The 9,980-nt window shown below is 38.5% G+C and overlaps 5 protein-coding genes across 7 annotated transcripts; 3 read left to right on the forward strand and 2 right to left on the reverse strand.

Moving 5' to 3' along the window:
• On the forward strand, window positions 1,065–2,502 carry LOC104765703 (NADH dehydrogenase [ubiquinone] 1 beta subcomplex subunit 10-B). Of its 2 annotated transcripts, none has more exons than XM_019241569.1 (3): window positions 1,065–1,415; window positions 1,681–1,736; window positions 2,287–2,502. In XM_019241569.1, the coding sequence occupies exons 1-2, from the start codon at window positions 1,127–1,129 to the stop codon at window positions 1,710–1,712; spliced, it is 321 nt and encodes a 106-aa protein (XP_019097114.1). In that variant the 5' UTR covers window positions 1,065–1,126; the 3' UTR covers window positions 1,713–1,736; window positions 2,287–2,502. The 2 variants fall into 2 exon arrangements, with proteins under 2 accessions (XP_019097114.1, XP_010487766.1); XM_010489464.1 differs by having other exon boundaries at window positions 2,295–2,502.
• Window positions 2,572–3,756, reverse strand: LOC104765704 (protein SLOW GREEN 1, chloroplastic). Its single transcript, XM_010489466.2, has one exon. The coding sequence runs from the start codon at window positions 3,670–3,672 to the stop codon at window positions 2,710–2,712; it is 963 nt and encodes a 320-aa protein (XP_010487768.1). The 5' UTR covers window positions 3,673–3,756; the 3' UTR covers window positions 2,572–2,709.
• LOC104765705 (calcineurin subunit B-like) lies at window positions 3,890–5,648 on the forward strand. Its single transcript, XM_010489467.2, has 7 exons — window positions 3,890–4,000; window positions 4,173–4,260; window positions 4,366–4,490; window positions 4,582–4,678; window positions 4,777–4,886; window positions 5,264–5,338; window positions 5,462–5,648. The coding sequence occupies exons 2-7, from the start codon at window positions 4,191–4,193 to the stop codon at window positions 5,510–5,512; spliced, it is 528 nt and encodes a 175-aa protein (XP_010487769.1). The 5' UTR covers window positions 3,890–4,000; window positions 4,173–4,190; the 3' UTR covers window positions 5,513–5,648.
• Window positions 6,055–8,816, forward strand: LOC104765706 (aluminum-activated malate transporter 9). 2 transcript variants are annotated; one of them, XM_010489468.2, is made up of 6 exons: window positions 6,055–6,539; window positions 6,811–6,948; window positions 7,048–7,317; window positions 7,408–7,544; window positions 7,642–7,788; window positions 7,961–8,816. In XM_010489468.2, exons 1-6 carry the CDS (start codon window positions 6,131–6,133, stop codon window positions 8,657–8,659), a joined length of 1,800 nt encoding a protein of 599 aa, XP_010487770.1. In that variant the 5' UTR covers window positions 6,055–6,130; the 3' UTR covers window positions 8,660–8,816. The 2 variants fall into 2 exon arrangements, with proteins under 2 accessions (XP_010487770.1, XP_010487771.1); XM_010489469.2 differs by having other exon boundaries at window positions 6,859–6,948.
• On the reverse strand, window positions 9,040–9,967 carry LOC104767613 (protein PLANT CADMIUM RESISTANCE 5). The gene is made up of 4 exons (XM_010491613.2): window positions 9,857–9,967; window positions 9,693–9,764; window positions 9,390–9,599; window positions 9,040–9,262 (listed from the first exon to the last, which is right to left on the reverse strand). Exons 1-4 carry the CDS (start codon window positions 9,873–9,875, stop codon window positions 9,189–9,191), a joined length of 375 nt encoding a protein of 124 aa, XP_010489915.2. The 5' UTR covers window positions 9,876–9,967; the 3' UTR covers window positions 9,040–9,188.

Raw genomic sequence — 9,980 nt, forward strand, 5'->3', positions numbered from 1 at the left:
TTTTTTTTTTTTTTTTTTTTTGGTAAAAGGTTAATAGATTAGTAATGATATGATCAATCATGACTCGTATATTAGTATAGTTTATATCATGACTCGTATATTAGTATAGTTTATATGAATCATGACTCGTGTATTAGTATAGTTTATTATATCATATATATTAACGGTGAAAAAATTATTACATAAACTTTTTTAAAAAAATCAATATAGTTACAATTTGTTTGTATTATATCGAATGTTCTTTTGTTACATTATTGCCAAGTCCCTCAACTAGGTTAATACGTTACATTATCAGTATTATTTGAATCACTATCAGTGTCATATATACAATATGGATACTTGAATCAGTCATACCTTGCAACTGGTCTATTATTTACAGACTAATTACTTAAATATATAGACGTTAACATATAAAATATGATAATCAAGATGAAGTGACACCACGAAACCTCACCTTATAATTCATTTATAATCGTAAAGAGATTGGAGTCCACATAATCTATAAATTTGTCTACACGTTAGATTTTTTTTCTTTTCTAGTGTAGATTTTCTGTAATCCTTGAAAGTTTTGTCATTATCTACGAGAGTAAACAAACAGCCTGATTACAATGTCGTAGCCAAGAAATACAAGTTTTACAAATAACATTCGATATTATCGAAACTATTAAAGCTTAATAATGAGTTGACAAATTTATAAATTTCTCTATATATTTTGAAAAGATATAATAATGTAATGTAACTATTTCGACCAAAATGAACACATCTTTCATCTACAAATTTTATGAATATAATATGAAAATTTCCATGCTTTTGTTAGGAATTAGTGTTAGATAAATATGATAAATTCGTTCATAAGTCATAACAATAGAAATATACTAGATGTATTAATTAATCTACAGGACAGGATTTGGGGTCGTTAATTAAAATTTCTGAATTTTAGCGTAAGTTCTACCGTAATTAAACAGTTTTTACTATAAAAAGGCCACGAGTACGTTGTGCTAAGGCCCATGTATTGGACCTAAAGTATAGGCCCAATATAATATCTGAACAAAACAAAGGTCCCAAAAACTCTAGAGAATCACGAAGAAGACGACGACTGAAGAAGAAGAAGAGAGGAGAAGAAGCAATGGGGAGAAAGAAGGGATTACCGGAGTTCGAAGAGTCGGCGCCGGATGGATTTGATCCGGAAAATCCTTACAAGGATCCGGTGGCGATGGTTGAAATGAGAGAGCACATCGTTCGGGAGAAATGGATCCAAATCGAGAAGGCTAAGATCTTGCGGGAGAAGGTCAAATGGTGTTACCGCGTCGAAGGAGTCAATCACTATCAGAAATGCCGTCATCTTGTCCAGCAGTATCTCGACTCCACTCGTGGAGTCGGCTGGGGAAAAGACCACCGCCCTATCTCGCTTCACGGTGAGTTTATTTGTGGATGTGGATGCTTTGCTGAAACGTTTTATCTTTATCAATTTGTTCATGTCGAGCTGAATTAGCCATTTTGGTTAACACGTAGTGCCTTGATTACTAAATGTCATTTTGCAAAATTCATCGACATCATATTGGAGTGATTTTGATTGTAGCTAGTGCATTTGTGTAATTTGTTTTGCATTCTTTGTTTGATTGATGAGAGAAACTGTCATGTTGAAATTGGTTATAGTTTGATATTGATTAATCTGTGCAGGTCCCAAACCGGAGGCTGTTGAATCTGAATAATGTTGTGTACCTCATTGATCTGAGGTAAGAAGCTGGTTCTGAAAGAAGGATTGGTTTTTTTATTTTTCTTGTTGATTGAATTTGAGACAAATTCAGCATTTCTGGCTCTAAATTTGTAGTATTAATGCTTCTAGGAGCCTAATATTAGCCTCCATGCTTGTGGTTTACTAGAGTGCGTTGCCAGTTAATCAAAGGAAAGGCCTTCATTTGCTCGTTGTCTGCTAGACCTGTTAAGTGACTAGTTACTGTTCTTATATGAATTGTTAATGAATCAATCACTTATATTGATGTATCTATATTGAAGTATTTAGGAACACTGGTACTCCATCACCAAGCTAATCCTAGTAATGGCTTGCTTATGATAATCTTTAGGATGAAACATATTTTGGACCTCAACGAGTGTTGTTAGTTTAGAGTGAAACCTCTCAAGTCCACTGTTATGTTATGAGGTTATGAACTGTGCAAAATATGGATCTCGACTTGCTGTACATTATTGGGTTTATTGTGCACAACCCCTGCTTGTTTCACTTTCAGCTGATACGAAGGCTTTTCTTGTTTTTTCTTTTTGGTTCTGTGATGCAGATGTCTGAGCTTTTCATGCGGGACATAAAATGGAATCTTGTCACAAGCTGCTAATGGCTCCCTGATATCTTCCAAACTCTATGCAGATTTCTCTTGTTCTTCGAAACTTGTAGGTCTTCGGACCAACACATTCCTGTAATTGAGCTTTGAGTATTGTTACACTCCACAGCACCGGTTTCTGATGATCAAATAAGTCCCGTTTCCGCTCTCTCTCTCTCTATCTCTCTCTTCGTTCCAGTTAATTTTACTTTAGTATCACAAAGTAAGAATCACAGGATAAACGAAAACAAGATCCAAAAACGGATGAGTTTCAAAGTACATAGCAAAAACCCAACATAATTCCTCAGGAAAATAGTTTAATCTTCCGTGTCTTATTCCCTCAGATAAGATATGATACGAGAGCTATCTAACTAACTCAGTTCTCATCACCACCACCAAAAAGCTTCATTTTAGACAATGGAGTTCTCAAGTACCCTTCTACTTCAAACTTCTTCGGAGAAAGCTCTCTGTACTTGGCAAACTGTTCCTTAGCTTCGACGTTCTTGTCAAGCAAACTATAGATCATACCTCGACAAAAATACGGTCTGAAATCCTTTGGATCCTCTTTTGTCAGCTGCTCGTAGCTCTTCAATGCTTCATCCACGTTCTTCTGCAAGAAATGTATCTGCGCAATGATCAGTCTCACGTCTCTCGCTTCCTTCACCAAATACTCAGCCTCTGCTACAGACAACGCATCTTCCAGCCTCTGCAGCACTGCGTTTCCTTCCCCGGACCTGTCCATGAGCAATGCGTTCTCGAACAAAGCCTCGAACGACAATGGCTTTCGCTGGAGAATTTCCTCGAACACTTGGCGTGCGTTTTCCACGCGACCCATTTCACCTAATAGCCTCGCCATCAAAAACTTCCACTCTGTTTCATCTGGTTGTGCTGTTACTAGCCTCTCTAATAGCTTGAGAGCTTCCTCATCTTCTCCCTTCTCTAGCTGCTGCTGCAGGAGTGATCTCAGCGTCTCCACGGCTTCAGGAGTGGAGTCTAGAAGCTCAGACAACGGCGAAGAGTCAGACAATTTCGCGTCTTTCACTTCCTCGTAGGTTTCTTCGGTAGTCGTAACCGGAGTTTCTGCTTTCACCGGTAAAGTTGCGAACTTTCCGGTCATGGAAACAGCAGCGCCGACGAGAATCGCTGATTTAGCAAAAGATTTGAGCTTTTCTGAAAGGCAATAACCGGAACCATTCTGATTCGAGCAAGCTTTGACACGAACAGAAATAAGATCGCGACGAGGAACCAGGGGTCCGGTGACCGGAGGCACTTTGACGGCGACGAAAGAAGAAATCAACGAAGAAGAAAGTGAGGAAGGAGCTGAGAGAGACGAAAACATGGCTGCCTCGTCTCAGAGCTTCAGAGTATTCTTCAATGCTTGCAGAAGCGAAATCAAAATCGAAAGAGCAATGGAGCAACTCCTCCGGATGAACAAGGCGCTAATAATGCAACGCGCTTAGCTTGGGCTCGTGAAAATTAAAGTGTATTTGGGCTTGGTTTTATATTATTGGGCTTTTTTAAAAAATTGGGTCTTTGGCCTTTTAGTTTTACAAAGGCAGATCTCCGGCGAATCAGTCTGAGATACACGGAAGAGTCAGATCAAACGCCAGCGACCAAGAAGAAAATCAAAAGCGGGCAGAAGAAGAAAGAGATAAGCTTTCACATCAGTAAGTTGAGAAAATTCATGTTTTGTTTTTGAAATCACTGTCAATTTTCTTTAATCAAACCTTTTAATCCCCAAAAATCAGTAATTTTTCTGAGTTTAGGGATTTGATGAAATTTTTTTTTCTGTGATCGATAATTAATTATGTTGTGATGAATAAACCATAATTGAATCAGATTGTGAAAGGCATAAAAATGGGAAACACTTCATCGATGCTGACTCAATACGACATCGAAGAAGTCCAGAGCCATTGTCATGAACTATGTGAGATTTTCAGACAACTCCCACTTNCTTGTCTCTGTTTTTTTTTTTTTTTTTTTTTTTCTTATATGTTTTAAAGTTTAATCCTTTTGTGTGTGTTTGATTCAGTTGAGCAGCAGGAGATTCTATCTCTGTATCAAAGGTTTTGCCAGTTAGATCGTAATGCAAAGGGATTTATATCTGCTGATGAGTTTCTCTCTGTGCCTGAGTTTGCAATGAATCCACTATCTCAGGTTTTGACATTTCTTTACTCTAAAATTATGTTAAATCATGTTAGATTGAGTGAGAGCTTTTAAAAAATTTTGTTGGATGTAAAATTAACAGAGGCTGCTTAAGATGGTTGATGGTTTAAACTTCAAGGATTTTGTGGCTTTCTTGTCTGCATTTAGTGCTAAGGCGAGTCTAAGACAAAAAGTTCAACGTAAGTAGATATGTTTCCTTTGAATGGGATTTTGGGGGCAAATCTTCACTTTTCAGTTCATTGTATGGAAAGATCATTAGAACTTCTTTGTTTTCCAGTGATCTTTAAAGTCTATGATTCGGACTGCAACGGGAAGGTCTCCTTTAAAGATATAATGGAAGTGTTGCGTGACTTATCGGGATCATTCATGTCTGATGAGCAAAGAGAGGTATGATGTATAGAGAAAGTTGGCAACTTCTGAGTTTATAGAAAGTGACTGTTAAAATATAACTAAAAAGAATGAAACATCATTAATCTCTACTAAAACCTTCTTCTTATTAGCGTGTAATGGTTGTTCTGCGGAAACTCGAATGTTACCTCATTTTAACTGTTTTGTTGTTCCATTACTCATGTGACATATCAGTCAAACTCTGAGATAAATGCTAGAATATTTCCTTTTGTTCTTCGTTTGCTATTTACTCTGATCATCTTGTGATCCTATCTCTGCTTCAATCGTTATGGCTAATGATCATGAGCAGTGTTTAAAAGTCAGTGATTAATTGTTTACACCAAGTGTCTTGTGTGTGTTTTACCTTTCTGGTGCAGGAAGTGCTGAGCCAGGTTCTGAAGGAATCAGGATACACGAGTGACTCTTTCTTAACAGTGGAGGATTTCGTAAAGGTACAATTTTTAGCTTCTCGTGATTGTTGTTATCATCAGAATTTCTAGTTAATGCTCCAACTTGTCACCTTCCTAGAATCTGAAAACTGCACCTCCTTTTTCTTGTTATCTCCAATGTCACAGATCTTTGGGAGTTGTAAACCAGAGATGGACGTCGAAATCCCTGTGGATTAGGTTCATGATCACCATATATGTTCAAAACTCAAACACTCAAATCTCATCGTGTATTTTTGTCCACACTTGTTACTAGAATAATCCTTGTATTGTTTCTTCAGCATTCTTATAAAGTTTTCTAATTGTTTCCTCTGCTTAGCTTCTTCCATTAGGCTATAATAATGACATATGTTAAGACTCTAGATCCTAAATCTTTTCTTTGTCGAGAGAAAAAAAAAAAAAAAAACTTGGAAATGGAATGAATAATCACGAAATCTCCATTTTTGCATAAAGTAAAGTTGATTTTTTATAAATAAAATGTCAAAAGAAGAAGACTCTGGATTTCAACGTTTACGTGTTTGCTTATTGAAAAAAACACCTAATGAAGGTCCTAATTAGATTGACAAATTATTTGTCGACCACGTGTGACGTAACGTAACGTATTATTATTGCCCCCACACACATAAAGTCATTTATATAACTAAAGAAGGAATTAAAACGTCGTCGTTTTGCTTCATAAAGGTGACCACTTTATTCACCCACCACTTAAAAAACAGTTTCGTCAGTCAGTAAAAAATATCTTCGCCCATTCTTCTTTTCTTTTTCAAAGTAAGCTTTTCTTTGAGAATCCGTCTAGTAATGGCGGCGAAGCAAGGTTCCTTTAGGCAAGCGATACTAGAGAAACGAGAGAGGCTTCTTTCGAACAATGGATTCTCCGATTTCAGATTCACCGACATCGAATCTAACGATCTTCTCGAAGGAGGCAATAACAACAACTATGGAAGAACAACGAGGCTGTGCTGCTGCTGTTCGTGTGGTAATCTATCTGACAGAATCTCGGGAGTGTTCGACGGTGTTAAAGATGTGGCGAGGAAGGCTTGGGATATGGGAGTATCTGATCCGAGGAAGATCGTCTTCTCCGCGAAGATTGGTCTTGCTCTCATGATTGTTGCGCTTTTGATTTTTTTCCAGGAACCTAATCCGGATCTTAGCCGTTACTCTGTTTGGGCTATTCTTACTGTCGTCGTCGTCTTCGAATTCACCATCGGTATAATTTTTTTTTTTTTTTAACTATTCCCGAGGTTCCACGATTTTGGTGTTCAATCACGATTGGGTTTTTCTAAGTTTAAGAAAAAGAGTCGTGCGTTGTTGCTTACATCTAGAGAATGAATTCGTCGTTTTCTTGATTTTAAAAATTAAAAATTAAAATGCAAAGTGTTTGGTTTTGGTTGGACTGTGTGTAATTGACGATTACTGTAGTTACATCTCTAGTATTATTGTTTTGTTTNAATTTGTGGGGGGGGGGGGGTTGTTAATAGGAGCAACTCTAAGCAAAGGGTTTAATAGAGCACTTGGGACGTTATCAGCTGGAGGTCTTGCTCTTGGAATGGCTGAGCTTTCCACATTATGTGGTGACTGGGAAGAGCTCTTCTGCACTCTTAGTATCTTCTGCATTGGTAAATGTTATTATTAAATTTACCGTTGTCAATTCTTTTTACATCAGTCATTTTTGGTGTTCTCTTCTCTCTGCTTATGTATATGTTTCTGTCTGACAGGGTTTCTCGCAACTTTTATGAAACTGTATCCGGCGATGAAAGCTTATGAATACGGGTTTCGGGTTTTCTTGCTTACGTATTGCTATATTCTGATTTCTGGGTTCAGAACTGGGGAGTTCATACAAGTTGCTATCTCTCGGTTTCTGCTTATAGCTCTTGGTGCTGGTGTTAGTTTAGGTGTCAATATGTTTATCTATCCTATATGGGCTGGAGAGGATCTTCATAACCTTGTTGTCAAGAATTTTTTGAATGTTGCTACTTCCCTTGAAGGTTAGTAAAACGAATGTTTTTGGTTTTCCGAGTCTCGAGAAAAAGATGCTTGAATGGTAAAAAGAAAGGGTTTTGGCTTTGGTCTTGCAGGTTGTGTGAACGGATACCTCCGCTGTGTTGAATACGAGAGAATCCCTTCCAAAATCCTTACATACCAAGCCTCAGAGGATCCAGTTTACAAGGGTTACAGATCAGCCGTTGAATCAACCAGCCAAGAAGAATCTTTGGTAATTGTCGTTGTGGAGTCATCATCATTAAGTGTTTTTTCTATCCTTGCTTCTTGCCTCTGAATTAGTTTTTTTTGTCTCTGTTGTATTTGCAAAGATGAGTTTCGCGATATGGGAGCCGCCTCACGGACCATACAAGTCATTTAACTACCCATGGAAGAACTATGTCAAGCTCAGTGGTGCTCTCAAGCATTGTGCATTCACTGTGATGGCATTGCATGGCTGCATTCTCTCAGAAATCCAGGTAACAACATAGTATATGACTTGTTATGGATGTTTGCGTATTCGGATATTCTCTCAGATACTTGTGGAATTTAGATAGAACCAAAGTAGTAAACCAGATGTGGATACAAATCAGAATTTGAGAGATCAGTTGTTCATAATATTGAGCTTAATCTGGGAACATTTCTTCACAGGCACCAGAGGAACGGAGACAAGTTTTCCGGCAAGAACTTCAGAGAGTTGGCGTAGAAGGAGCCAAATTGTTAAGAGAGCTCGGTGAAAAGGTGAAGAAGATGGAGAAGATAGGACCAGACGACCTTCTCTTCGAAGTACACCTAGCTGCAGAAGAATTACAGCACAAGATCGACAAGAAATCTTACCTTCTCGTCAATTCCGAATGCTGGGAGATCGGAAACCGAGCCACCAAGGAATCACAAGAGCCTCAAGAAGAGCTCTCCCTCGAAGATTCAGAGAACCAAGCAACTCCAATCTACGCCTTCAAATCCCTAAGCGAGGCAGTTTTGGAGATACCAACGAGCTGGGGCGAGAAGAATCATCGTGAGCCGTTGAACCATAGACCAACTTTATCGAAACAGGTATCGTGGCCTGCACGGCTTGTGCTCCCGCCGCATCTGGAGACAACGAACGGAACTTCACCGCTGGTGGAGACGACAAAGACGTACGAAAGCGCTAGTGCATTGTCACTGGCAACATTTGCGTCTCTCCTCATTGAGTTCGTCGCTAGGTTACAGAACGTGGTCGACGCGTTCGAGGAGCTAAGCCGGACAGCTAATTTCAAGGAGCCTGAGATTGTTACCTCGACCACGGATTTAGAGTTCTCCGGAGAAAGAGTCGGACTTGTCCCCAAGATCCGCCGGTGTTTCGGAATGTAAGTTTTTAAAAATAGATGCATCGGCGTTTCAGTTAAACGCGCGAGAGATTATAGTTTGAACTTTGAACTGTTAACTGTTAACTGTAAACTAGTAACCCCCAACTCTATACAACAAAATTAGTAAAGTAATGGTAAAAAATCAGGGGCTTAACCCTTTATATCAGAAATGTGTATTGGATCATTTTCCACATTAACTCATGGGTTTGAAATCTAATTGTTCTTGGATTTTCAACCGACTGATTTATTATTTTCGTCTACTATATATCCATGATGAACTGCAGCACCCAATTTGTAAAATGTTTATTTTCTGATATTTAAGTCTAAAATCTTATGCAGAATTACTGATAATTTGATCACTAATTCACTATGTAGACTAAGAGCTTGAAGAAACTTATTCATATATCAGACATAGGAAAAGATTACGTTATATAATTGCCTTACATTTGTTTTTGGCCATGAGCCCATGCAGTATATAGATATAAGACAGGAACAACATACATGCTGTGAACAAAATAACAAAAGTTTATGAGTCAACCCATCATCCGTTGACCTGTCGGAGGAGCCATCATCTGTTGCTGCTGTGCTTGTGCATTCCCAGCCCACCCTATATTGCACCAATTGCTCAGTAGTAGTAGTACATCACTTTTTAAAACCAGCATCAGTTATAGAAAAATCTTAAATATTAAAAGCATTACTCCTAATTAAAATGAGATGCGAAAATATAAGTTTACCGATGATGGGGTCAAAACCATGGTGCTTGAGCTCACGATACTCTTGACAAAGAGCACATGGCATACAGACTAAGTGAGTGATCCAATCGGGAGCCGGAGCATCTGGTAGCCCGTATTTGTTTCGTATCTTGGCCCGGAATATGTGTGAATAGACGAAACATGCCCCGGTAAAAAATATCGCACCGTACAACACCCCAGCTGTCGCACAAGCTGAGTGATACACATATATAAATACATTTACACAAATGACAATGTCAGCGTCTTTTTTTTTTGTAAAGCTTTGTGTATGTATGAATGACTTACGCGTCGCGCCTTCGTCAACGATCTCCGCAATTTGTCCGAACGTGACGCATGGAGCTAACAATGTGATCACGGCTGATCCAATATGCACAAGACCAAAAATATATATTAAGAAACCAACCGTATAATGTAATTAAAGATCGCGTTATGTTATAAAGTTATCTAACCATTTTCACTGTCGTTCATGCAATCGAAAAGTTGAGAACTCCAGCGGTTTTGTGTTTGGTAATTGACCGGTGTGCCCGTTGGTATGTTTGCCTGGTTACCAGTTGCACCGTTATGAGGAAGTAC

Source organism: Camelina sativa, chromosome 19, assembly GCF_000633955.1.
Source record: "Camelina sativa cultivar DH55 chromosome 19, Cs, whole genome shotgun sequence".
Taxonomy (NCBI): domain Eukaryota; kingdom Viridiplantae; phylum Streptophyta; class Magnoliopsida; order Brassicales; family Brassicaceae; genus Camelina; species Camelina sativa.

Coding starts and splice junctions, on each gene's coding strand:
- LOC104765703 (XM_019241569.1), top strand. CDS start 1,127: ATGGGGAGAAAGAAGGGATTACCGGAGTTCGAAGAGTCGGCGCCGGAT. Junction 1,416..1,680: donor CCGCCCTATCTCGCTTCACG/GTGAGTTTATTT, acceptor TAATCTGTGCAG/GTCCCAAACCGGAGGCTGTT.
- LOC104765704 (XM_010489466.2), bottom strand. CDS start 3,672: ATGTTTTCGTCTCTCTCAGCTCCTTCCTCACTTTCTTCTTCGTTGATT.
- LOC104765705 (XM_010489467.2), top strand. CDS start 4,191: ATGGGAAACACTTCATCGATGCTGACTCAATACGACATCGAAGAAGTC. Junction 4,261..4,365: donor GAGCCATTGTCATGAACTAT/GTGAGATTTTCA, acceptor TGTTTGATTCAG/TTGAGCAGCAGGAGATTCTA. Junction 4,887..5,263: donor TGTCTGATGAGCAAAGAGAG/GTATGATGTATA, acceptor TTTCTGGTGCAG/GAAGTGCTGAGCCAGGTTCT.
- LOC104765706 (XM_010489468.2), top strand. CDS start 6,131: ATGGCGGCGAAGCAAGGTTCCTTTAGGCAAGCGATACTAGAGAAACGA. Junction 6,949..7,047: donor TCTTAGTATCTTCTGCATTG/GTAAATGTTATT, acceptor TCTGTCTGACAG/GGTTTCTCGCAACTTTTATG. Junction 7,789..7,960: donor GCATTCTCTCAGAAATCCAG/GTAACAACATAG, acceptor ATTTCTTCACAG/GCACCAGAGGAACGGAGACA.
- LOC104767613 (XM_010491613.2), bottom strand. Junction 9,600..9,692: donor CGTTGACGAAGGCGCGACGC/GTAAGTCATTCA, acceptor TGTATCACTCAG/CTTGTGCGACAGCTGGGGTG. Junction 9,263..9,389: donor TGGTTTTGACCCCATCATCG/GTAAACTTATAT, acceptor GGTGCAATATAG/GGTGGGCTGGGAATGCACAA.